At 46.4% G+C, this 26,649-nt stretch overlaps 1 protein-coding gene across 3 annotated transcripts in view; it reads left to right on the forward strand.

Annotated features, from left to right (window-relative positions):
* The window catches only part of PDE8A (phosphodiesterase 8A), a 2,216,737-nt gene that overhangs the window by 1,662,158 nt on the left and 527,930 nt on the right, over positions 1 to 26,649 (forward strand). For all 3 annotated transcript variants that reach the window (XM_069222557.1, XM_069222555.1, XM_069222556.1), the window contains exon 14: positions 12,664 to 12,828. In XM_069222557.1, the coding sequence (XP_069078658.1) occupies positions 12,664 to 12,828 (165 nt within the window). The remainder of the gene's footprint in view (positions 1 to 12,663; positions 12,829 to 26,649) is intronic.

Below are 26,649 nucleotides of genomic sequence, written 5' to 3' on the forward strand. Positions count from 1 at the left end.
GGATTTCTTTCCTCCTCCACCCCTCCATTACTCCAGTCAATCTAACTAACAAACTCTCATATCCGCAACTCAAATTAACTCATAATAATACTAAAACTGTACTCCTTATTAAATTATACTAATGCATCACTAATTCTTGTTGGGTACCGGAGTAGCGTGCTACTCATCGAAAAGCGCTTCGACGCCTCGTCAGGGGTAGTAAGCGCTATATAAATACGATTACAATTACAATTACAATTACAATTAATGCTGCTGTGTCCACAATGCATGGGAGTGCAAATGCGCACCAGAACACCCTGTGCTCTTGAACAAAGTAGCAGTGTTATCCACAGCTTTTCGAGCCTGGCGTGACAGCACAGCTCTGCATACCTGTGGTTTCCAACAGATGGAGACTGTCCTTTTGGTTTGTAGTATACATCTCTCAACGCATGCAGTTTGATGTATAACTGATTCCTGATTCCTATATCACTTACATTGCTGTCACCATGTGTCAAAGACTATTTGATGAATAGAGACGTCATCTTGGAACGAAGGCTTCTTCAAAAACAACATGGGCCCATATCGTGAAGAGCTGCACTTGCTCAGCACAGTGCTGAGCATTATTATTTTTTGCGCTTGAGGAGTCCAAAGTTCATACATTTATCTCCAAATGTCTCCGAGTTAATGCATGAAACTGAGATAGTGAGCAGTGACTGCCTCTCTCTGTTTCTGACTTGTTCTGTCTAAAGTTCATGCATTAACCTAGAGAAATTCTGATTTATATTTATGAACTTTAGAAGCATGGGGCCAGATGTAGGTAGCATTTTGCATGTTGTAAACTGCGAAAATCGCAGTTTGTGCCATGCAAAATGCGCATTCCAATGCTCATTCACATTTTGCGAGTCGGTACCGACTCGCAAAATGTGAATGCGACTCGCAAATACGAAGGGGTGTCCCCTTCCTATTTGCGACCCGCACCGCAATGCTAAATTGCTTTGTGACCGCGAACGCAGTTACCACCAGTGTCACACTGGTGGTAAACCATTCGCAAAAGGGAACCTTCCCCTTTGTGAATGTTGCCAGAAATGTTTGTTCAGAGCAGGCAGTGGTCCTCTAAGGAAAACGGGCTGCAATACAAAAAAAAAAAAAAAATGCTTTATTTAAAAAACAGTCACAGACATGGAGGTCTGCTGTCTCCAGCAGGCCACCATCCCTGTGAGTGCAGGGAATCGCTATGGCGTCGCAAAATGCAACCCACCTCATTAATATTAATGAGGTGGGTCTTTGCGACCCCATAGCGATTCGCAGACGGTGTCCGAGACACCATTCTGCATCTGAATTTGCGATTCGGAAATTGCTACATCTGGCCCCTAATGCACTAAGTGTACAGGTTCTGCACTGAGCCAGCGACGCCGTTCATGATGGGGCACACTGGCTTCATTATAAGCAAAACTATCTCCAAGCATGATCTAAAAGTAAGTATAATCTACAAATAAGTAGCTACTACTTTGTAATATGTGTCATTTTTTTACATCTAAAGAAAATCATTTGCTCTATGCCTTATAAATGAATAAAAAGATTATCTTTAAGAATCACACCAGACAAATATTACCCGGCATGTACATTCTTTTTCTGATAAGGACTATCATTACTTTACGCGTGCTCAATTTCTACCGAAGGTCAGAGCAGCTTATTTCTTTTTAATTTGGACTTGTATTTTTTCTTTCTTGTGCATGTTCCATCACTTAGTGTGTGTACAGTTGTGGTCCGTACATTGCCATGGTTGTTTGTAATGCATGTTCTCAGATATAAGAAGAAAAGGCTGTCATTTTACAATGGAGTTTTCCATTCATGGCAATGAAAACCCCATGCTAAAACACAGCCATTTTCAATGTACCTCATGACGTTAACCATCTTTTAAATTTATACCCCTTTGTCCCTCTTTGGAAGTGAGGAAAATTAAGATTCCTTCAGTAGTAGTGGAGACTTAAGGCGCCATTCTGTGCCACAAAAAAATAAGGCAGCTAAAGCTAAAAATACGTATTAGTATTTAATACTACTAAGAAATATATATTTTTATGAGAATATAGAATATTTGTTTTTGATTGTGATAAGGATTCTAGAGGTGCAGGTGTAGTACAGAGAATTGTGGGCCTGTAGATGTTCTGCTCAAGCCTTGCCTGCACTATCTCCTCTACTGTAGAGCTTCTCTTATTATGATGTTGCACTAAAAAGGAATTCCACACTGAGCAGCTATCTGATTGCTTTATCCACATAAAATATAGCATATTCCATTAAAGTTGTCTTTCATGTTTATGCCACCTCATTTTCCATTTGGATATGAACATTCTGACACATGACCATTTTTTTTTCTTTCCCTAAATTATATGGAGTAGATATGAACAAAGAAAATTAATACTCGTCCACTAGTAGGGGAGTCTTTATGTACAATGGTCTTCCACAAAACAGGAAGGCATTAAAAGCTGACAACCTTGCCTGGTATCTAAGAGTATTCAGTTTCGTTTACAAACTAATTTAACACTATGAAATAATGTATTTTATTTTTATTTTGTGATTGCACAATAGATTCTAGGAATTCTGCAGGGAATTGCCAGCTCCCCTTGCTGCCAGTCGATGCCTCAGCTGACTGTCGGACTGCTCCTGCCCGAGGGAGCCAGCCTTGCCAGCCAGCAGACCACTCCTTAGGTTCCAGTGCCCCAGGCCACCTCGCTGTTTTCTCCGCTCTGTTTTTCCCAGTCTGCCCATTTCCTGCATCCCCAACACCCCTCCATAAGATCTACTTAGTGAACTCCACAGTGTGGCCAAGCAATCCATTTGTGCCCATCAGCGTTTGGACTGCACTCAGCACTAGAAACTCTAGCCCTCCTGACTCCCACTCGTACTTTGCCTCTGAACTCTGTGCCCTGGACTCCAGGCACAACAACTGCTGCCTTGCATCTTCTCGCTCCACAGCGGGACCGTTTACCTGCCTCCACTGTCGTCTCACTTCCATCCTGGACCGACCGCCCCTGCCAAAACCCACACCCTCCCTGCCGACCACCACCACTCCCACAGAACCACTCTGGTGCCTCCTGATCAACTCTAGAGCAACTATAGATTGGTCTTCCAACATGCCACCGAAGTCTGGGACACCATCTCCACCCTTGCCCCCAACGTGACATTCATCACAGAGATCTGGCTGACCCTCACATCAGCTCCTGACATCGCCACTGCCACACCAGCCGGCTACAAGATGAAACACCGAGACCACACAAACAGACACAGAGGTGGCATCACCATCATACACAAGGAATCAATCATCTGCACCACCACCACCGAAGACAAAACCACACCAATCATAGAAAACCTCAACATTCAACTCCACACCGATGACAATACCTTAGTCAAAGGAACCCTTGCATACAGACCCCCAGGCAGGGGTGGTTTCTTCTCTTGAGCGTAAGAGCGTTGCCTCCCCCACCTGCGGCCCACCACATGTGTATAATTTAAACAACTCCAAGTTCTGACTCTCCAAAGCACTGGGCTGAGCCTTCCTGCTGTGTTTGTACATCAGGAATGAGGGGCGGGCGTTGGTTATCACGTTGCTTGGCATTGTTGCTAACTGCAGTCCAGTGCGCATGTCTGGTGGACAGGATTCTTGCTGTGTCCAACCTGACATATGCACTTTTCGCTTCTAAACCCATACTCTATGACATAACCAGGGGGAGCACTGCATAGCCCCCTCTGTGTTCATTAGAGCACAGGGCTCACCTGCCCAAACCAATCCTTGAGTTACTCTCATGGCATTGAAGTATGAAACACATGAGAGCAAAATCTGGATTGGTTCTGGTAACGTTGGCCTGTCCCCATGGCAGCACTTGAAGGCAGCGCGGGCAGGATGATTTAAAAAAAAATTGCTGATCATTTTACCCACATGCTGAGCAACAGTGATGCATTCATTGTGCAAGAGGGGAACGGATGATCGCAGTGGGGCCCCCCACCAGGCTGCAGTGACCATATGCATACTGGCCGGTGTGGTTGACTCCTGTCCAGACCTTTCTTTAGCCTTTGCCACATACATGACTGACTGTCTGCAAAGTCCATCAGTTACATCATACAAGGTAAGAGTCATTCTTTAGCCTTGGGAAGAATAAGCGATGTGCCTAGGATCAGAAGACGTTACGCAGACGCCGCCACTCGAACCTGGTTCATTGTTCCAGAATGTCAATGGGAAAATGATAAACACAATAAGACTCTTTCGATGTCCACGTGCTACAGAGCAAATTAAATTGCTCTATAAATTGTAATCACTGAGTGTGAAAACCCGATCCAGATATAACTTAATTGCTGTGCGTCAGTGCTGATGAAAACATGTTGGTATAGCCTAGCTTTAAGCAGTAGTAAGAGTGTCTGCAGTTTTTACAAGGATCGTGACCGAGTGCACCAATGATTAACTTCTGCTGCAAGGCGTCCACAAGGCGGTCCACACTGGATGAATTCCAAATTGTGAGAGTGCTGTCCGTTGTTGACAAGGTAGACTGAAAGAGGATGATTGGGTTTATTAATATTACCATATGCTGTTCCTCCAAAAGCCAATTCACTGTTCTTTATGTAAAGGGACGGTGTTTATATGTATGACCTTTGTTGTCTTGTTTTTATTCGAATGTGGAAAATGCATTGTTACCAGTCGCAAACCCAGGTTCCAAACCAAATGCTGACTCTACTGAAACAGTTTAAATTCATTATTATTACCTTGACAATGGTAACTCCATCGCAATTAGACGCCTGTCCCTGCATCTATCATTGAACACGCGCTGTTCCCAAAAAGAAACAGGAGATTATAATTTTTTTTAAAACACGAAATGCCTGCATTTTGCCCGCCTCGGGGCTCTTTATAAATACAGCCCTACTCTGCCTGAGTACTACTGACAGCAGAGGGATGTGGACTAGTAGGAAAACCAGCGGAGTATTAAATGAGAGATGGTCAAGTGGTGACATAAGAGTCTACAAAAAGGGGCCTACTCTTGGTGATGGTTGAGTGCAAACCATACTAGATGGTCCTCCCAAAGGTGATGATCCAGTGGGGTCTTAGGAGGGCACACCAAATGAGCATTCGATGATTATGTTTGGATGTTCAATTCGGACCCAAAATTACATGTGATAGGGCATTCTAGGGTGTTGGGCCAGACCAGTGAGGATACACTAAAGGGGCATTCTGTGGGTGCTGGCCCAGTGAATATCTGAGGAAATAAAGATGTAAATTCTAGGAATGGTGGTCCAGTGTAGGCCAGAGCAGAGATGCAAAGCTGGCAATTCTAGCTTAGAAGTATGCTATTTGCCCCTATTCGTATTCAAAAGATTTGTGGGGGAGAAGCCAGCAAACCAGCCTAATGTCAATCGGCTGCACTGACTATGCTCCCTCACTAAGTCAAACTTGCCCCTAACATTTAAACCCCTCCACTGCCCCCAGACCCGAACCGACCTTAGCGACGCCATCACAGAATTCATTACCCAACTCGCCATCGAAACCAAACATTGCGTCTTCCTGGGAGACCTCATTTTCCACCTGGACAACCCCACAGACACCAACTCCATGGACCTTCTGGAAGAATTGGACAACATTGGCCTCTCGCAACTGGTCTCAGACCCCATGCACAGAGCAGGACACACACTAGACCCCATCTTCATGTTCAGCAACAGAGTCTGATACAGCCATACTAGGGAACTCACCTGGTCCATTTCACCATTGCTGGACCACCCCCACAGCACCCCCAACCACCACATCGCCCTCTTCTGCATCTGGGCCAAAGTCACTCAGCACCAGTGGACCAACACCCTCAGCATCACCCAGCCTGATGTCTCCACCAACCTGATTGTGCAGTAGAGAACTTCAACAACTAGATCATCTGTGCTGCCAACCAAGTCAACCCCACCAAACCAGCCAAAATGCACAGACCCACCAAACAGGCCATCTGGGACACCCCAGAACTCAGCATGTTGAAACGCAGTTGCACACACCTAGAAAGAAGATGGCACCGATGGCAGAAGTGACACCGATCCAGCCACCTACAAATCGGTCCTCCCCACCTTCCACCACCAACTCAAAGAAACGAAAAGAGAGGCCTTGGCAAACTGCATTGAGGCCAGCACCAACCAGACCAAGGAACTCATCACCACCGTCAGAGAGTTCACCTACCCATCAGCCACCGAGAACTCAATCCCACCTCACAGAAACTCTGTGACACTGTAGCAGATCACTTCCACAACAAGATAGCCACCATATACAGAAACTTAGCTCTCCAGCCCATCAACCTACTCTGCCTTACCCTTTCCATGAAAACTGTCAGCAATGGCGCTTGGCGCACCGAACACTACAGCCCTAATGACCTCTTTGAATTCGGGAGCTCCCTCAGTCCCATGCCCCCGACGACTCGTCTGCCTCGGAAGTGACAATATCAGCCACCAGCTCACCAAAATCCTCAATGCCTCCAAAGCCACAGCCACCTTTCAACACCTAGAAATACTCAGAGGACAGACACCTCTTCAGGAAACCCTTTGCAGACCCCAGCGATCTGCAGAACTACCGCCCCATCTCGCTGCTCCGGTTTCCCGCCAAAGTCCTTGAGAAAGCCATCAACCTCCAACTCCAAACACCTGGAGAGAAACAGCCTGCTAGACCCCTCCCAATCAGGATTCAGAGCCAACCACAGCACTGAGACTGACCTGATCGCCACAACAGATGACATCCACACCCTACTCAACAGAGGAAGATCTGCCACCCTGATATTCCTTGCCCTCTTTATAACCTTCAACACTGTCTCCCAACACACACTCATCAAATGACTACACCAGTTCTGAATCGAGGATGATGCCCTTAGATGGATGGCATTTTTCCTTATGGGACGCACCCAGAGAACCCGTCTCCTCCCCCTTCACCTCTTGACCCAAACACAACATCTGGGCATCCCTCAAGGTTCATTATTCAGTCCTGCCCTCTTCAACATCTACATGACGCCGCTAGCAGACATCGCGAGAGCCCAAGACATTGGCATAATTTCTTATGCCGACACCCAGTTCGTCCTCTCTCTCTCAGCTGACCTCACCACCACGAAGTCCAACTTATACAACTGCATGAAAAATGTCTCTGCCTGGATGAAGCTCAACACAGACAAAACGAAAGTGCTGATTTTTGGCAGCCACACCTCCTCCTAGAATGACACGTGGTGGCCATCAGAACTCGGACCCATAAAAAAAGACCATGTCTGGAACCTCAACATCATCCTAGGCACCAAACTTTCCATGAATCAACAGGTCAACATCGTCTCCCCAGCCTGCTTCCACACTCTCCGCAGAATCTTCACGTGACTCCCCATCAGCATCAGAAAAACAGTGACATAGGCCCTCATCACCAGCCGTCTAGACTACGGTAACGCACTCTATTCAGGCACCACCAGGAAACTCATGAGAAGGCTCCAGACGATACAGAACACAGCAGCCAGACTGATCCTCAGCCTGCCCAAAAGGACCCTACCTCACCCAGCACCTCGGAGACCTCCAACGGCTCCCTATCCAGAAGAGATGCCAGTTCCAGCTACTGACCCATGCCTACAAAGTTCTTCACGACCAGGGAACTACTTACATGAACCACCGCCTGAGCTTCCATCAGCTATCCAAAAACCTCAGCTCTGCCCACCTTGTCCTTACACAGACTCTGTGCATCCGCCACTCCAGAGGACACTCCTTCTCTCACCCTGCCTCCAGGTCCTGGAATGCCCTCCCCCTCCACCTCTGAACACCCTAAAAAATAAGGGATTCTTTATTACAGCTCTTCTATTGGACTAACATTGGCGTACCTCCCTTTTTAGATGTCTACACACAATATATACACAAAACAACCAGCAGAAATAGCACAAAATATACTGGTCCCTATGTGGGGGGCAAACCATATACTAAGAAAGTGGAATGTGAAATAGTGAACGCAACCAAGGTAAGTGTGGTAGGTAGCTAGGTCGATGAAATCACCAGGGATAAGTGCAGTAAGGGTCCCCAGCGACCCATTGCAAGGTAGTTACCCACCCAGTCGTCTCTTAAGCTAACACAGGGAGTAATGGTTGGGGTTTGTGGGATTCAGGACCTTTCCCAGTGGACCCCGAGGAAACCAGCAGACGAGGAAGATTGGAGAGTGCCCCCACTGAGCATACCCAGAAGACAGTAGTACCTGCACCAGGGGACCCGGCTGCAGAGGAACAAAGGGATTCTCTCTGAAGTCAGTTGATGCCTCAGATTTTCCATTTGCTGTGACGACCAATGGACCAGGCTGGTGGAACCCAGGGACGGATTCCAGATGTGGAGGACTTGAAAAGGAAGGGGGTAGGTGCCCAGGTAGTGCAGGTGACAATGGCCACCCTTCGCGATGTGAAGTTCCTGCATGTCAGTGGAGGAAGAAGTCCGGCTGCAGAAGATCCCAGAAATCACCTACGAGCTGTCCCTCGATGGTCGCCGGATTGCAGGAGGGTCAGTCACCAGCCAGGTCACCTACTAGCACTGGTAAATGCAAATAGGAGCGTAAGAAGTATTTACAGAGTTTTGGGTGCCAGCAAGGTCCCGGAGCCTTTACCCTTGAGGTGAAGTCAGGGCTGGCCCTCAGCATGCAGGAAGGTCAGCAGAAGTCATTGTAGCCCCGACGAGTGACCCACAGGTGATGGACACAGTGAGTCACAAGGAGGCCTCACCAGCACAACAAAACAGAAGTCCCACTTCACAGGAGTTGCAGGACAGGGGCTGGTCTTCGACTTGCAGAGTGCTGAGGGCCGGGGCTTCTTGGTGCCCGAAGATCTCCCAGAGGAAGAGTCAACAAGCCTTGGCAAGTGCAACAGTCACATGTACATGGGTTCCAGTCCAGTGGCAGGAGCAGGGGTCTACAGTCTCCCAAGTTGGTGAGAAGACAAGGAGGACCCAGAGGAAGCCACAGACTCACCGCCTGTGAAGCAGAGCCTTTCGATGCTGGAGGAACAACAGACCCCACCAGCAGGTGGATGTTGTCTTGAGGTGCCTGCGGATGCAGGGGAGTGACTCCTTCACTCCAAGGCAGATTTCTTTGTGCTTCCAGGTGCAAACAGAGTTCTTGTGACCCAGGAGGATGCACAGCCTTGGGTGTTGCAGAAGTCTTGCAGGATCTGTAGAAACAATGTTGCAATGGGAGGCTTTCCTCTAGAAGCAGTCATTTTTTGTTTCTAAAGCAGACTTGCAGCGGTTCCCGAGGCCAGGAGCAGAAGATGTCTTCCACAGGGTTCCTTGGAGAGTCTTGCTTGGCAAATCTGAGGACCCATCCTCGGGGGAGCCCATAAGTAACTCTAAAAGCAGGTTGGTCACTCTGAAGTGACCTGCCTATCAGAGGGGGTCAGGGACATTATCTATCTGGCCTAACCAGTCAGATGCCCCCGGGACCTTTTCACATCTTATTTTCAAGATGGCAGAATCAAGAGGCCACCTGGCAGAGCTCTGTGCACCTCTCTAGCGGAGGAGATGGACAGGGCAGTGGTCACTCCCCTGTTCTTTGTGCAGTTTCACACCAGAGCAGGAACCGGGGGTTCTTGAATTGGTGCGAACAGGATTATGCAAGGAGGGCACCAAACTTGCCCTTCAAAGCAGTCTGGTGGCGCTCAGAGGTCACCCCACCCCAGCCCTTGGACACCTAATACACAAGGGGAGGTGGTCACACCTCCCCCTTGCAGGAAATCCTTTGCTCTGCCTCTCTGGACTGGGCCAGGCCCACCAGCAGGAGAGTCAGCAGCAGCTTGGGCTGGCAGCTTAGACTCTGTAAGGCTGCACAGCCAGAACCCGGGAATCCTCTAAGGACCCCCAGAGTGTATGGTATCATGCAACTAGGAGTGGCAATGTTTGACACCAAACATGCCTAGGTTCAGAGAAGCCATTATGTAGTTGGACCACTCGTGCTGACCAGTGCCTTAAGATGGCTTCTCTGCACTTACTAAGCCCAGGAAATGGAGTCTGGGGTCTGTAGGTGTACCCTGCTCATGCAAGGGTACCCCCACACTTAGGGACATGCACCCTTCCCGTGGGCTGAAGGGCCTACCTAAGGGGTGACTTACAGTGTCTAAGTGCAGTGACCAGGATATAAGGCAAGCCTTATACTGTGGTGAAAGGGTGCATGCATATTTCACACAGACTGCAATGGCAGACGTGCTGACACAGTTTGCATGGGCCCCATGGATGGCATAATAGATGCCGAAGCCCATGAGTGACCCTGGCGTACCAGTCCCCTGGGTACCTAAGTACCATATAGTAGGGACTTACATAGGTGCATCAGTATGCCAATTGTGGGTGTAAAAAGTTTACCAGCAACCAAATTTAGAGGAGCAAGCACAGACACTGGGGTCCTGAATAGCAGGATCCCAGTGATCTACAGTCTAAACACACTGACATCAGGCAAAAGTGAGGGTAACTATACTAGAAATATGAAACTGTCCTACACACTGCATTTAAGAGATATATCTGAATTGTTGAGAGCTGAGTGTTTTTTTCGTCCCAAAGTTTGGTCAGCATCATATACCAATTTAATTGTGCGTAGATGATGCCCTCTTTTGAGTCACCCTCCCCCCCCCCCCCAAATATGATTGTAAGACAAGTTAGCTTAATTAGCTGGTTAATAAACCAAATTAAAGTGTAGTGAATCTCTCGAATGAACATTTTGTTTTTGGGTATAATTAAGAGCTTTACACTCAATGGGATACCACCGAAAATAATTCAATCATGTTGCTTGGTAAGAGCAAAAGGTGCCACATTTCCCAAATTGATCTTAAACTTAGTGCTAGCGGGTACTTTTTCTCGTAATGGAGAAGATGGTGCTGCTTGTTCTTGTGGATTTGGAAGAATTGTGGGTATTTGACACATTTTCAAGAATATCCCATATTATAATTGTAAAGGTCTACTTTATTGCATCTGTTAGAAATCAGCATGTAAATCCAGGAAGAGTATAACTCCTTAAATTGTATGTGTACTATCAACATTTCCGACAAGGCACCGTTAGTAAGGTTTGTTTTGTTCCAAAAGTATAGCAGCATTTACCCCCACATGGTACCTAATCAAACTTACGTTATGTCTTCTGGAGCACACTAGGTTAGGGCTCGTAGTAATTCATCTCCCTGTATTTGGGATTCAGTGTAAAGAAACGTTAACCATGTAATATTTGATCTGGGTGTGTTAGGTGTATTAAATACAAACTATTGAAGATAATCGATAAATTAGGTTTTATTCTTAATGTAACATACATGTGGTCTGATGCCACAATAACAACAAATAGTTCCTCATTGTCTTGGTAAATATTATATTTTTGCTTTATTTGTGAAAGTCTTTTTATGAAGCTGTCCACATACTATACACAAAATATGTGACTTGATTTGAGTACCCAGGAGAGTTCATCTTCATTAGGGCCACCTCCCCCCTTTAAAGAGCAGATGCCGAGCTTATTGTGGCGGGTTTTAGCTGTACACATTTGTGTGTGTGTTCTGTATTTGCAAAAGGGACCTCTGGTCCAACATAAGATGTGACTCCACCAATGCTAGGTGTATAACACCATCCCTTACAATGGAAGCATATCAATGTATTTTGAATCCACTGTACCTTTCCAAAGTGTCCATATCCATAAATTAAAACATATTTCACCTTTTCGATGTTTTACCTTTTCCATCTCTCTTTTGAAGTAGCTTGTCGTGCCATATGTTCAATGATGGAAACGTGCTGCACCAGACAAAAAATCCCCTGCTTTATAAGGGACACATCTCAATCCAAAGCAGGCCATATTAGACTCTGAATGTATAGTAGCATAAAAAATACGTTTGTCCATAGCACAGGAAACCTAAGAACTGTGGTTGAATATTATGTCACGGTTGAGCCATGTTGAGACCTTTTGTAGTTGACTTAGATTGTTCAGCTGTGGTGGATTCGAGCATATCTTTTAGGCTGGTTATGATTTAGTAATATCTCTTTAGTCGTTGAATCGCCTCCCCGTAGGCTCTTATGGTATCTTCACAAAAGGAATCATGAATTTTAAAGGTTTGTTGTAAATATTTTTGGTGTCTCTAGTGGTCATCATTTCAACTTTTGAGTTTGTATATAGAGGGAGTACTTCACTGAAGATTTCAAAAAGTACATAAAATGGTCTGCCTAGTAAGATGTGTGCGTATTAGAGATTTTTATGTGATCGTTATTTGGCTAGCTGGCCAAGACTGTAGTCTTTATTTTGTGTGTGGCTGTGGCACAGCATTCTACGCTTTTATCCTATAAGAATGATTTGAAGAGGGGTTGTTGTGTGATAATGTATACGTACAAACAAAATGTTATTATCCTCTTATATGCCACTTATAACAGTTCTCAGAGACCCACATGGCTTATACAATAAATGAACAATGTTGTCATTTTTGTGCGGTGCCCTTTTCCCAGTTTATACTTTTGATCAATGTAAATAGTGTATGCATGCTCCTGTGTAGCCCATTCTGCTCATCTAACAGGACTACTGAAAGCACTGTTTCTGTAGCACCGGAATCACATAATTGCTGTTTGTAATTTAGTAACCTTTATAGCGAATTAGTATAGCTGGTTTGTTTAAATTTCACTTATTTTCAGAATCCCATTTGACCATCGAAAACATCTTTTTTAACACAGGTGATAAATATAATAAACACGGCACAAGAAAGCAGTCCGATGCCTGTTGCAGAAGCTCTGGATGGAGTACTAGAGATTCTAAGAACTGCAGAGCTGTATTCTCCACAACTTGGCACGAAAGATGAAGATCCCCACACAAATGATCTCGTTGGTGGTCTAATGTCAGTAAGTAAACATACATTTTAAATCGTGTGCGTCTATTTAGATGTGACTATTTACAATACCATTTGTGCCTTAAAACTGTATCCAGGAATGTTTCTATGCATTTTTGTACTTATTTGAAAATTTATATAGTACTGCTTTTACCAACTAGAGTGAAAGTGCGTTAACAATAACGGCACACCGGGGTCCTAAATTAAATAGAATATTGCAGAAAGAAACAAGCGTGGCTGAGTGTTTTCTTAATGATGTGAGAATTCGCATATCGGGAAAATACTTTTGTGAACGTCCCCCAAAGAGTCAAAAAGTTAGATAGCGCTGAAAAGTATGGCTTTTCACTTGTCGCTATGCCTATATGAAATATAAAAAGTTTTTATTTCTTTTCAGTTTGTGAAAAGAAGGTAAAGCAATCAAAACAAGTGCTACTTTACAACGGTCAACCTATTTTAATATAACATTTAAAAAGTGTATGTTGTACATCCAATTGGTTATTTCTTAAAATATAAAAGGGGAAAAGCATTAGCTGTATATCTTGTAGCTGTATTGGTTTGCATCCTAAAACAGAGTTTATAAAAAAAAATCTGAAATTACCCATTTATGATGGATAATTTTAACTGTAGATTCCTCATCTTGTGACTCCCCAGGTGCTAAGCTGCATCTGGAGATTTTTCTCAGCAATTTGCCTCTCGAGCTGGTAGGTGTCTAGTCCGTGTTACCACGGAAATTACGCCAGAGTCACATACAGTAGTCACCTCTGTGCACTGATGTTGATTCCCTTTTTTTCTCTGTCTTGTTGGGCGAATCAGGAGCTCGGGCCCTTATTTTCTGTAATTTCACATAACCTATTTTGACAAATCTTCTATAGTGCGCAAGGGACATGCTGCTACCTAAAACCACAGGCTTCTAACCCTGCAGGGAGTGCCACATGCAGATGTCGTTGATGGTCCTTCACCCGGTATGTATCAGGTGTTCATGTTCCTCATACGACTGCGCCAGGATCAAGCTCAGCACATCTAAGCCCACAACACCAAGCTCTACATTGCTGAACACCATAAACGTGGAGAAGCTTTGGTCCCACTCATCGAGGATGCAAATGCGTTCTCATGGCCGCTCTCAAAAGGGGTTCTCTTCCTATTGCAAGTCATCAGAGTAGTCAAAATCTAACAAAAACATAAGTCTAAATGTGACTTTCCTTCTTCCTGCCACTCTTGTCAAGAAAAGTCACGTGGATGTCAGGGTCTGCCTCCTGATCTCATCTTGTACTGTGAAGCTGGTCGCTCCACTTGTCCTGATCCAACCCACATTTCCAGGTCATTCAGTAACAACACAACAGACCAAAGACTTCAAGGGGCCATGTTGCATATATTTGACACCTATACGGAAGTCTTGTAGACTTACTGGCCCTGATAATCCAAGAAATGCTCCATTCAGATTACCGCCAATGCATGCATCCCTGACGCAGACTGTGCCTCTTGAACCCATTGTCGGGCTTTTCCAACTCTGGGACAGATGCCTGCCCTAACTTATCACTCAGACCCAGGATCCTTGCTGGTTCCCCATGCGTTGACGCCGACATCACAAATGCCAGAGAAAGGACATGCAATGGTCATGGACACTGATGGGCATGTCCTTTCGAAATCTGAGACTCCACCATGACTTAGACCACTCTCCTCTGTGGGTAGTGCAGTCAGTACCAGCATGGTGCTTCACTGCCATTACTGGATAAGATCTATGAGCTTCTCCTCATTAATGAACATGCTATTTGATAGAATCCGTATCTTCAGACACAAAGCGGATTCGGCCCTGGAGCACATACAAAGAAAGAAGTACCACAGTGTATTTCCTCAGCTTTTGCAGTGCAGCACAGCTGTACTCCCAACAGTGCCACCCTTTTCTGGGCCTCAAAAGGGGCATTCAGCAGAGGCAATGTCAGTTCCTGCCTCTCCAACAACAGACCTCCCCATCTTTTCAATGTAGAGGTCAGGTATCCAGCCCAACGATATCCAGGCCCTCCGGGGCAATGCACTACCCAGTCTTTCCCAACTCCCCAAAGCCCCCTCCCCTGCCACTCCAAAACTGCATATACGCTACGTTTCCCTGTCCACCACTTGTCATATGCCACCTACAGCACAGTGACTTGCGAAGGAGCATTTATCTATTCTACAAAGGGAAGCCGAGGCTCTGTTGGACGAGGGAGCCATTGAGAGAGTGCCAGCATAGAAACAGGTACTGGGTGCTTCTCCTGTTATTTTCCAGTGCCGAAGAAGAACGTAAGACTTTGTCCTATTTTAGACCTTTGCCCTCTGAACTTCTTCCTCTAACAGGACAAGTTCCAAATGCTTACCCTGGTCCAAGTTCTGTCTGCCATGGATACAAGATACTGGATGTGGCGTTGAATTTGCAATACACCTATTTCCACATCACTATCTTGCAGTCCCACAGATGTTACCTGTGGTTCAAAGTGGGTTACAAGCACTTCAGTTCTATGTACTACCGTTTGGCCTCACCAGTGCCACTCAGATGTTCATGAAAATAATGGTAGCAGTCGGAGGTTGGGAATACCAGGCTTTCCATACCTGGATGACTGACTTTTCAAGGCAAGCTCACCTCTGTCAGTCATGGACCACCTCCATATTATGTCTAATCTCCTGATATCGTTAGGGTTTTAAATCAACATGGCGGTCACACCTGACTCTTTTTCCAGAAGCTCTACTTCATTGAAGCCATTCTGGATAAAGTGCAGTTTCAAGCCTTTCTTCCACCTCAACAAGTCCTTTGTCCTAGTTCTTGGTGAAGACTTTTTGGCCTCCCGCATCCTGCTAGTGACTGCACCAATTGGCACATGTGGGCTCTGCAGTGGGAGCTGAAGTGTCAGTGGGCTCAGCACACCAAGGGAACCTATCTGATTCCATTAAGGTGTCTGGGGAAACTGTAAAAGATCTGTGGTACTGGTTTCTGGACCGCAATTTGACCAACGGCTGACCTCTCCCCCAACCCCAGCCAGAGCTGACAGTTGAGATGGATACATTGTTGCTGGTTTGGCCACCTGAGAGAGGTGGAGATCAGAGGACTTTGGTCTCCAGTGGAGAGTGGGTTCCACCTAAATCTGCGGAGTGGCATGCGATTTGCTTTACACTAAAAGCCTTCCTCCCGCCCATCAAGGAAGGGTAGGTGCAGGTGTTCACGTTCAACACTACCACCTGTGGTATTGCAATACAGCAGTTTGGGGTGGGAGGTTCAGGAAGGATTGGGCTCAAAACATCTTGTTGGTCCCAGACAGGACAAGGAGAGTTTGCTACCCAGGACTTCTGGCCATATGCGTCTGTCCTCTGAGCTGGCATCCACATCAGGCGGGAGCTCTGTCTCAACCAGAGGGCAGAGTCCAACATCTGGGCCTGTGCAAACTACACCTAAATGCGTGGAGATTGAGTGCAGCAGTTGATTGCTTTTGATCTCCCTCCCAAGATCGTAGATGTCATTTTGCCACTTAGGCATCCATCTGCCAAAAAAGCATCTATGCTGGGGCAAATTCATCACTTGGTGTTCCTCTTGGCATATCCAACCTTTGCAGGCGCCGCCATCTGTTGTGGTGGTGTTTGTTTGTCACAGCAAGAGCTTGTGTTTTTGTTGTCGCTTTCAGCCTTTCTACAGTTACCAGCCATTGTTATTCAAATCACCTGTTACGATGTGGTTTTTGACGGGGCTTACCCACATGTTTTCACCCAAACTCTTTGTGATGCTACAGTGGGACCTCAGTTTGGTGTTAACATTCTTGATGTGCACCCCAGTTGAGCCAATGCATAGCTGCACTCTGTGTCTTCAAACCCTGAACACAGTTTTACTCATAGCGATAACGTCAGCTCGTCTTTGGAGTTAGTTGCAGGCCCTGTCTGACGCGCAACCATATACTAGCTTCTTCACAGCAAACTAGTGCTCAGAACCTGGGCCGCATTCCTACTAAAAGTTGTGATGCCGTTTCCCGTCAGAACAGTCTGTCAACCTTCCAGTGTAATTTACTCCAGGTCATCCACCCATGGAGGAGGAGAGGCTATTTCGATTTGATAGTGGAAAAGACCATTACGTTTCTGTGTTGATTTTAACAGAGACCACCAGGTAGATGATCAGCTATTGGTGGGGTTCACACAAGCAAGGAGTGGTAAAGCAGTATTGTTGCAGGGATGTTGGCTGCGGACCCTACAATTCAAAACTGTAGTACCAGGATTCCAATTTGTGTAAGAAAGCAAGGAAGGTATTGTTTGCATTTGTTTACCAGTACACATTCTTCTCCCTTCTGTTACTGAGAACAGAGATGAATCCGACCTTGATTAGGTATAATACTCCTACTTTTCCCTCAGATTTTGGGGTATGGTCAAAGATGTAGAAAACCACTGGTAGACATGGAATTACCAACATAATTACTAAACGTTTTTCAGTGATGTCCAGCATTGAAAATTGTCCATTATGTAAAGCAGTTCATTAGCATATTTTGTTGTAAAGGATTACTGCCAGTTGATGAAGCATTGTTTGCCTCAAAAAATACTTGCTGTTAAATTGTGGCTCCTTTTTCCAATATTCTCACAAAGAGAAGAATTCTCAAGACAGGCTAGTGTTTTTCACATTTAAAACATTTAAAAGGACCCAGGCAAACCTTCTTGAACATAGATGTTAAACATGTCTGTTTTGATCAATCTTTGGTACCCTTTGCACCTGGTCTCAATTTTCATGCACAACACTACTGTTCTTTTCTCCCATGATATGTAGTAGGAGAAATCAGCCCACTGGATTTGTTAAATGAGATGCAGTTCTCGGATTGAAAAAAGCCAAAACACTTGCTGGCTAGTCAACATTGTGGAAGCAGAAAGATGCTGCATGCTCTTTGTAAGCTCCACACAAATGGGAACTGAGCCAGTCCACATTCCAATGACCCCCTCTTCAAGTCATACCTTTCGTTATAAATATCGCAGTACTTCAATATTGGTCTTTGATGGGGAGGAATTAACTCTTTCAATTGGACACATGCATGTTTCAGGAACTAGCCCCTGGTCGAATAATTATCTCTGATGGATACTTCTAAATGCAGACCCTGCACCTTCAGAATTACCCCCAGGTGCCAGACTAGACCCCTAGATTTTTCCCAACATTGCTCCTGCACTCTAGCAGGTATTGTCGACTCTGCCCTGCCACATACAATCCCCTCTGCACACGCTGTCATTAGTTCCTGTCTTTCTATGCCTTTGGTGCAGACCTGAAGCTCTTTTTATAACTCTTTCCTCTTTTTGAGTAGATTTTACTGTCAAATTCTGCTTCTGTGTGCAAAGGAATATGACCCCAGCTAAAACTACAGGCTTAGGGCTTACAGTGACGGTCACAAGCAGATGTCTGTGTCACATCTCCAGGTGGTGGGCCCCTGATGTGTAGGGTTGACACACGACTCCAAGGCTTGCAGGGACTGCGACCAGATGAATCCCAAGGTGATCCGGAACCATGAAGCCAAATGTTCCATAGCGGACCACTGTCTGAAAGCATGTAAGTCCTGCTCATGGTCAAAGTCTTGGGCGAGGAACTATTCCTGCTCTCGAAGCCTTTTTCGTAACAGATCCTCTTCCTATTAAAAGGCTTTAGGTTAATTCAAGAAAAGTAAGAAGCCACCGCGGGATTCCTCCCAGTCCTGCCTCTTTCATCCTCCGAAGTCATGCAGACTTTATGGTGCCTCTGTGTTCCAGTCTTATACTGAGGAACCAATCCCATAATTTGTTTCAGTGCACTGCATGTTACTGGGTCTGTTGACAATGTTGCAGCAGATAGAGGCTCTGAGAGAAGCCATGCAGCACAATTGAGCACCCTTCAGGCTCCCCCTGGCACATCTCCTGGCCCCCTGGACCCAAGGAGATTTCCAGACTGGTTACTGTCTGAGGAATCATCTCAGTGCCTTGACCTCACTGCAGGGTCTGCCCTGTCTCCAAGACTGAAGCCCAACCCATCTTCGATCCTAGCACCACAACCCATGCCGGTCCCTACCACTACACCACCAGAGGAGAACCCGATTATTTTGTCCAACTCTGAAACAAACCTGAATCGACCTCGATCAGAGTCACACCAGACCCCACAACCAGCCTCATTCCATATCAGAGAACTTCCATAATTAGGAAATTGTTCACAAGGACCTCAACTTCTTTGGTTCAGACTCTGACCAAAGTCAACATAATCTCAGAGAATGCAATGGAGATGATGAGGATGATGCCCAATACTATGATCATAAGAATTTTGACATGGCTTTGCAGGAGGCCATTGGTCTGCATACCTCGACTGACACTGTGCTGAATACTTGCATTGGCCCCTCAATGGAGGAATCAGCTTTTTATGCTGTGGTTATCCGGCATGTGGCCAAAGTTTTGGACCTACGAGTTCCATCCATTGAGATCAAGACAAATGTGCTAATGGAGGTCCTGCAGCCTGTACAGGGATCTACCAAGGTGCTTCTTCCATTTAATAAAGCACTCAATGACACATTAATGGGCACCTGGGCCAAACCTTGCTCTTGACCGCCGGTCATATGGCAAGTGTCTAGATGCCACAGAACTGCCTCAGTATACCTTGCCTTCCTGTCGCTGCATACTACATCAGAAAGCCTATATTAAACCTGGGCTTAATCTGAGCTCCTTTCCCATGACATCGCCTGGATGAGTTTCACACCAATTCAGCGCAGATCATCCAGTATGGTCAAGGTGCACCAAAGTGGACATTACTAACTACTTAGCTGGGCAGTTGATGCCAGGCATGGTGCTTTGGCACCACAAGTGAATGAGGTCCACAGGCTTCTTGGGTGACGTCTAAGCATCATTAATGGACATGCAGTTTCACAGCACCTAACTTTTTGGAAGTAAGGCGTATTCAGCATTGAAGCGGTTCTAGTAAAGCAAAGCCATAGCATGTTTCGGAGGCCTTTCTGTGTTCATGTGCCAGTATCCCCAGCAATTTCGCCCCTTTTGTGACTTTGAAAGGGGTTCGTTGGAGAGACAGTGCCAAAGGCCTTCACTCCACAGACTTTGAGCGCGGGGTTGGAGATCTAGCCAAGAATACTCAATGTACTGCCTTCCCCCATCCCCGCTTCAGCTTTGAAGCTGCTTTAGGTGGGTAGCAGAACGCCACATCTGACCAGTGTTTGCTCCAGATCATTCAACAGTGGGGACACACTGGGTGCCAAAGGCAAGCCTGTCTGTTGCGATCCGCACCTGGACCAGGAACTTCTGGTTCTCCCCCACCCGCTGCAACCCCGATGTGAATGTCCACACCTTCAAACCTGGCCGCTGTTTTGGGTGCTGATATGTCACCACATCACACAACACTGAAGCAGTGTTCTCCTGTGCTTCCCCCATGTTTTTTTGCACTTTCCCACACATAACACTCACAGTACCCACAACAATAGCTCCCAACACTCCATTTTCTCTCTCTTGCACAGTTCTGGAGCCACCCACACAACACTCTTTAGTCACATGCATGCTCCTTCCCACCTGTTCTCTCACCAAACATACCAGAGAGATCTGGGACTTACTTTCCCTCATGAAACCCTGGCTGAACCCAGCATCGGTACTTGGCAGCATCTCCCCTAGCAACAAGATCACCAGACAGGACAGACTTCAGAAGCCCACAATCACTTTTATCCACAAGAACGCCATCAGCTTCACCACCTCCACGGCTCTGTCATCCCTCAACATGGAACACCTATCGTTCAAGCTCCACGTCACAGCCAACTTCACTCTTAGCAGCACACTCATCTACAGACCACTGGGACTGTGCAGCAACTTTATTGATACCATCATAGACTTCATTGCACCACTCTTCCTTGATGATAGTGAATACATTCTACTCTGAGACCTGAGCTTCCACCTGGAAGACAACACCGACCCCAACTCAAAAGCACTAATCAAAGACCTTGAAAGCCCTTGCCACGCATAACGAGTAAAAGAGCCTTCCAACATTGCCGGGCAACTCTTGGACCCTAGGTTCATTTCTTTTGACAACATCTGAGCTGACAGGCTCACACCAATCTCCTGGATAGACCACAACCTCGTCAAGTTCACTATCCTGTTTTCGGTCCAGCACACATGCACCACAGCCAGAGCAGCCCACCAAAAATGAAACCGCATCCCTGAGAAGGACTATAACATCGCTGACATTGCCCGCTGACCGCAAGAATTTCAACAATTGGATCACCTCCTGCGCCAACTCCCTGGCTCCCCACAAACAGCATTATAACAAGATCCAGATCCTTGGTCAGTTGGACCATGGAGGAACTGATGAGACACCACTGCAAACCAATTGAGCACAAAAAAAGAACAAGCCAGGACAAGGCAGAATTCGCCCTGAGACGTTACCACCAATTGATCTGGACCACCGGACACACCACTCTTGTGAATATCATTGATGGCAGCACCAACAGAAGCAAAGAAGTCTTTGCTATTTTGAAAAATGTCACCTCACTAGCAGTCACCTCCAACTTAGTCACTCCTTTGTAGGACCGCTGCAACAAGCTCTGTCAGTCCTTCAGCAGCAAAATCTTACAACAACTTCATTGCATCTGGACCTGACAGACCTCGTCTAACTCCTGATCTTATCCAAAGAACCATTGGTAAGCACATTGCCTGTCTTCACCCCAGAAGAACTCTCCACCACCGTGAAGTTGATCAACTTGGAGCCCATTAGACCCCCACTCCCACCACTCTTACTTCACAGGGCTGCAACACATCAGTGCCATGTACACATTCTAAATGCCTCTACCTCTTCTTCAACCTTTCCAGATGTTAGAAACATGTTACTGTTCTCCCACTGCTCAAGAAACCTCCACATAACTTTCAGTCTTCAGCAACTACAGACCAATATCCCTGCTACTATTCCTGGCCAATGTCTTGGAGAAAATTATCAATAGATGCCTCACTGACTACCTCAACAACCACCAACTCTTCCATATCCCAGTATGAAAGCTCCCCTCATCACCGCCACGTATGGCATCCATATGACTATAGACAGAGAAGATACTGCAGCCCTTATGCTTTTCGACCTTTCTGCACCATCTGAAACAGACTCCCGACCCTTCCACACCTGAAAGCTATACATCAGTATCCAAGGATATGCAGTCCAGTGGATTTACTCCTTACTGACTGTAAGAACCCAGTCAGTCAGCTTTGCACCATATACCTTGGACACTTGCAACCTCATCTGCTCCCTGAGACCAACTTTATTCAACAAACACATAATCTCTCTAGCCAGCATCATTTGCTCTCACAACATCAACATTCTCTCCTATTCTGACAACCCACAACTTATTCTCTCCTTCATGGAAAAGATGCCAAGTATTTGTATCAAGTGACTGAAACGGACCATGGGAAAAGCACTTTACCATGGAACTCAACCTGATGGCCAACAGAGCCAGGACCTCCACTCACCCTCACCACCCACACCCAGGAACCTTGGGACTGTCATCAACAGCAAACTCAACATCACCTCGCTGGTCAGTACCATCACTGCCTCATGCTACCATACCCTTAAGATGCCGAGGAAGATTTTCAAATGACTCCGTCAGCACCGGGAAAATCATCATGCACTCCCTTGTCACAAGCAAGTTGGACAACAGGATCACCAAAAAACCCACCTGAAGGCTGCAGACCATTCAGAACTTGGCAGCCAAAATCACTCTCAACTGCCCATGCCACAGTCACATCACACCACTCCTGAAGGAGCTATCAGACTGGATCGGGTAAATCTTGAGCAGTACTTTGCATGTGGAGCTGATCAGCTCCCAGTCATTGGTTCCTGATGTGACATGCGCGGTGCCTATTAGGCACCATTTCTGCCCACTGACATCTTTTCTTTCCTTGCCACACCATCAATGCAGATCAGGAAGAACTCCCTTTGTCAAATTTTTGACTCCCTTTTTCAACTTTTTGTCATTTTTTTGTTGTTGAGGTTTAGCTCCCAGTGTATATTAGGGATGTCCCCCTCAAAAAACCTGTAGGTTTTAAACCATGTGGGGCTTGTGACAGACAGATGTCTGTGACAGACCCCCACCTGGGTGGCTTGTAGTGCCTGCCTAGACTGCCATGCGATGAACTCTAAGGCAGTCCGGGAGTGTGCACTCTGTACCAGGTGACTGCACCACCCCAGGTCCGGTCTTATGGAAGGTCCCAGGCTCGCTCTCAGTCTTCATTGAGTAAGTTCCACAGGAGACCATGGCCAAGAAGACTTCTCTGGTCCAAGTCATCAGACGAGGTGGGTACAATGTCACAAGTCCAATTCCCACACGTTCCCTGCAGAGCTTGAATCTGTGTCCGCTCAGCATCTTCCTGAATTTCTCTGATTGACCAATGCTCAACTGAAGGAAGTTTATGAGGCGATGCAACTCATATTTGGGCAAGCTAACTCCTCTGGAGCGCCTTCGTGCCCCATAGATTTTGGAAAATGCCCGACTGGATTTTCAACAGCAGGCTCGACCTCTGCACCAGTTGGGCCCTCTGGATCTGTTTCTGAATCTGGACCGATACTGGTTGCAAACCCAGGACTTTAACCTGTGTCTGTTCCAGTGGTGCCGTTTCCCATCGGTGGTACCAACCCAACTCTGGTAAGGAACTGGGCCAGCATTGTCCAATGTCGACTCCAACACCGACCGAAGCAAGACCCTCTGGTTTGGAGACAGTGCCTCCCCTTTTTTGATAGGCTGTGTGGAGAATATGATTGAGGCAGATCTGGGTTATCCTGAATCCACTGAGGAGCCCTGGGCCGAAAATAGCTCATATGTGGAACTGGATGATGACAGTAGTTTGAACATCTCACAAGACACTAGCTTATTCTTTTCTCCTAGTCTGGCTATGGAGGCAGGGCCTTCATTTACAATGGTAGTGCAGAGGGCAGCTAAGATCCTGGACCTTACACTGCCCTCGGTGGCATTCAAGACCAACATCTTGACAGGTGCATCAACCCCAGAGTAGCCCCCATGGAACCTTTTCTCCCCTTTGATGAAGCCCTCACTGATGTTCTGCTAGGGGCCTGGGCCAAGCCCTGAACAGGTGCACCTGTGCACAGAACGATAGCCTGCCGGCATTTCTCGCCCAGCACCCAACCCAAGAGAGTCTGGTCATCCAGGCCTTCATGTCTAAAGTTAACCCATGTGCGTTCCTTACCACACCACCGTGTAGGTCATCCGAGAACCTCGATACCTTTGGCAAGACGATTATCACTTCCACCACACTAGCACTTTGGTCAGTTAACCTTGCGTGCCTCTTGGACCAGTTTTCCCCCCACAGTATGGGATTTGGTTGTGCAAGTTCTGCCTTTGGAGCGAAAGAGGGGAAAACAGTGCCGACATGGACCATCTCTAGATGGATTGCACTCTGCATTAAGATCGGCTACTCATTGGCTAAAAAGCAGCTCCCTGAATGTTTGTGGGCTCATTCCACCACAGCCAAAGCTGTGACCACTGCATGTGCTTGTGGAGTCCACATCCTGGACATTTGTCAGGCTGTGACGTGGACATCCTTGCACACGTTCACCATACTCTACTGCCTTGACAGTCAAGTGCTTCCTGATGGGCACTTTGCCCATTCCTCCTCCAAGACTTTGTCTGAACCAGTTCACAGACTCACTCAGGGGAGGTGTTGCTTTGATTTCTATCCTAGGGTGAATAATTGGCAGCTAGAAGTCTCTTTCAGATGGAAAAAGTACTCACTTTTGGTAAGTACGCTTGGAGCGTCAGTAAGGAATCTATGACTAGACAGAGTCTCTACCAGATAAGGCGTTACCAAAGATTTGTCCATCCATTAGAGACTTCTAGCTGCTGATTCCTTACCAACCCCTCAAGCTTCCCGTTTCAGCCAATCATTCTTCCTATCTAGAAGGTCCTCTGCATGCTGGTAAATTAGCCTTCTGACGTAGGCTCTGTGCTTCTGCCATTGAAAGAGTCATGAAAAGAACTGACGTCGGTGAGATAGGAAAGCGCCTAGATAGGCTCCACGCACGTCACATCTGGCACGGACGAACCTAATCGGAACCATCTACCGACTCAAAGTGGTACTGCTCAAGATTTTCCAAATCCAATCTGACACCTGGGGAATATTTTAAGGTAAGGAATCTGCTGCAAGAAAGTTTTTACCAGATAAGGCATTTCCAAAGGTAAGTAACTTGTCCAGGATAACTGGTCCAGGATACCTCAGCAATCGTATCTGCGTTCACAAACCTTCGAGACATCTTGGCTCGTCTAGACTCCTATTTGCACACATCCCATGCATTCTGAATACCTGATCCAGTAGTCAAACCTTCTCCTACATTTCTCCTAAAACGTGGAACAACCTGCCACTACACATGAGACTCCTCCTCACTTATTAAAATCTGCAGGAAGCTAGAGGCCTATCTTTTCGAGTAGACTACTCCCTAGGTTTAAGACCCACTCCTCCTTAGAACCAATACACCCTTTCGGGTGATAGTGCACTTTACATATCTACATAACATAAATGTACAACATTATCCCATTGTGGTACTGCAACAGGCATGGTGAAGTGTGGTCCTGGGCCCTGTGCCAGGAGGCCCTGGATCTCTAGAACTGGATGAGTTGGCAGGGCACCATCCTGGTAATGAACCACCTTAAAATGTCATGGCAGATGAACTCAGCTGCTGACGAATAGTGGAACATGAGTGCCAACTACTCCTGAAGGTGGAGCAGGGAGTCTTCCAGCATTAGAGAGAACCCTAGCTTGAACTTGTCTTCACTTCCGTGACACACTAAGACAATACTTTTGAGCTGGAGTTGCCTCAAAATCTCTCTCTCTCTCTCTCTCTCTCTCTCTCTCTCTCTCTCTCTCTCTCTCTCTCTCTCTCTCTCTCTCTCTCTCTCTCTCTCTCTCTCTCTCTCTCTCTCTCTCTCTCTCTCTCTCTCTCTCTCTCTCTCTCTCTCTCTCTCTCTCTCTCTCTCTCTCTCTCTCTCTCTTTCTCTCAGAGGTACTTAGAGTGGAGCTGAGGACTACTGTATGCCTTCCCAACTCTACCTGTCCTGCCCAGAGTTCTACAGAAGATACGTAACAACTGGGCTCAAGTCATCATAGGGGCTCCCAGTTGGGCCACAAGAGTTTGGTACTGCATCTTTCTTTTGTTCAGGCTTCAGGAGGGTTTCTTATTGCAGGAGCATGGCAGGGTCCTGCCCCTGGATTTGTGTATGCTACAACTCCATGCATGCAGGCTGTTGAGCAACAGAAAACTGTTAAACCTTGGCTCTGGAATAGGTCTGTGGCCTGATGTACATCCTGCCATAAATTTAATCACAGGCAAATTTCATGGACGTTTTGCTTTTTTTTGCTGTCCTTAGTCCAGAAAAGGCTTGCCAAGGCACTGTTAAATGTTTGTCGGTCCTTTTGGCTTTTTCTCATTTAATGACCCACCTTCCTTATTTAAAACACAAATTTGTGATGTGTTTTCTTGAAGGCTCTGGTTCACGTTTCCATCCAAGCCTCTTGTGTTGCCACAGTGGGACCTTAATTTGGTCCTCACCTTCCCTATGTATATGTGATGCATTGGCCAAGAAGCAGCCTCTGAAAGGTCTTGAAGGCTCATTCAACCAGACCCAAAGCTGATATCACTGCGTTGACATGTGGAGTATCTGTTTTAGTCATCAGTCAGGCTTCAGCATGACCGTCAGTTCATATGTTCACAAAGCACTACTATCTTGATAGCCAGGTCCAGCCAGAGGGGCCCGCTTGGTTGTGCAGGACTTTTTTATCTGAGCCATTCCAATGACCCACCACCTTGGAGTTACTGCTTTGGTATCTGTTCATGAGGTGAGTAATG

The sequence above is a fragment of the Pleurodeles waltl genome, chromosome 3_1, assembly GCF_031143425.1.
Source record: "Pleurodeles waltl isolate 20211129_DDA chromosome 3_1, aPleWal1.hap1.20221129, whole genome shotgun sequence".
NCBI classification, from domain to species: domain Eukaryota; kingdom Metazoa; phylum Chordata; class Amphibia; order Caudata; family Salamandridae; genus Pleurodeles; species Pleurodeles waltl.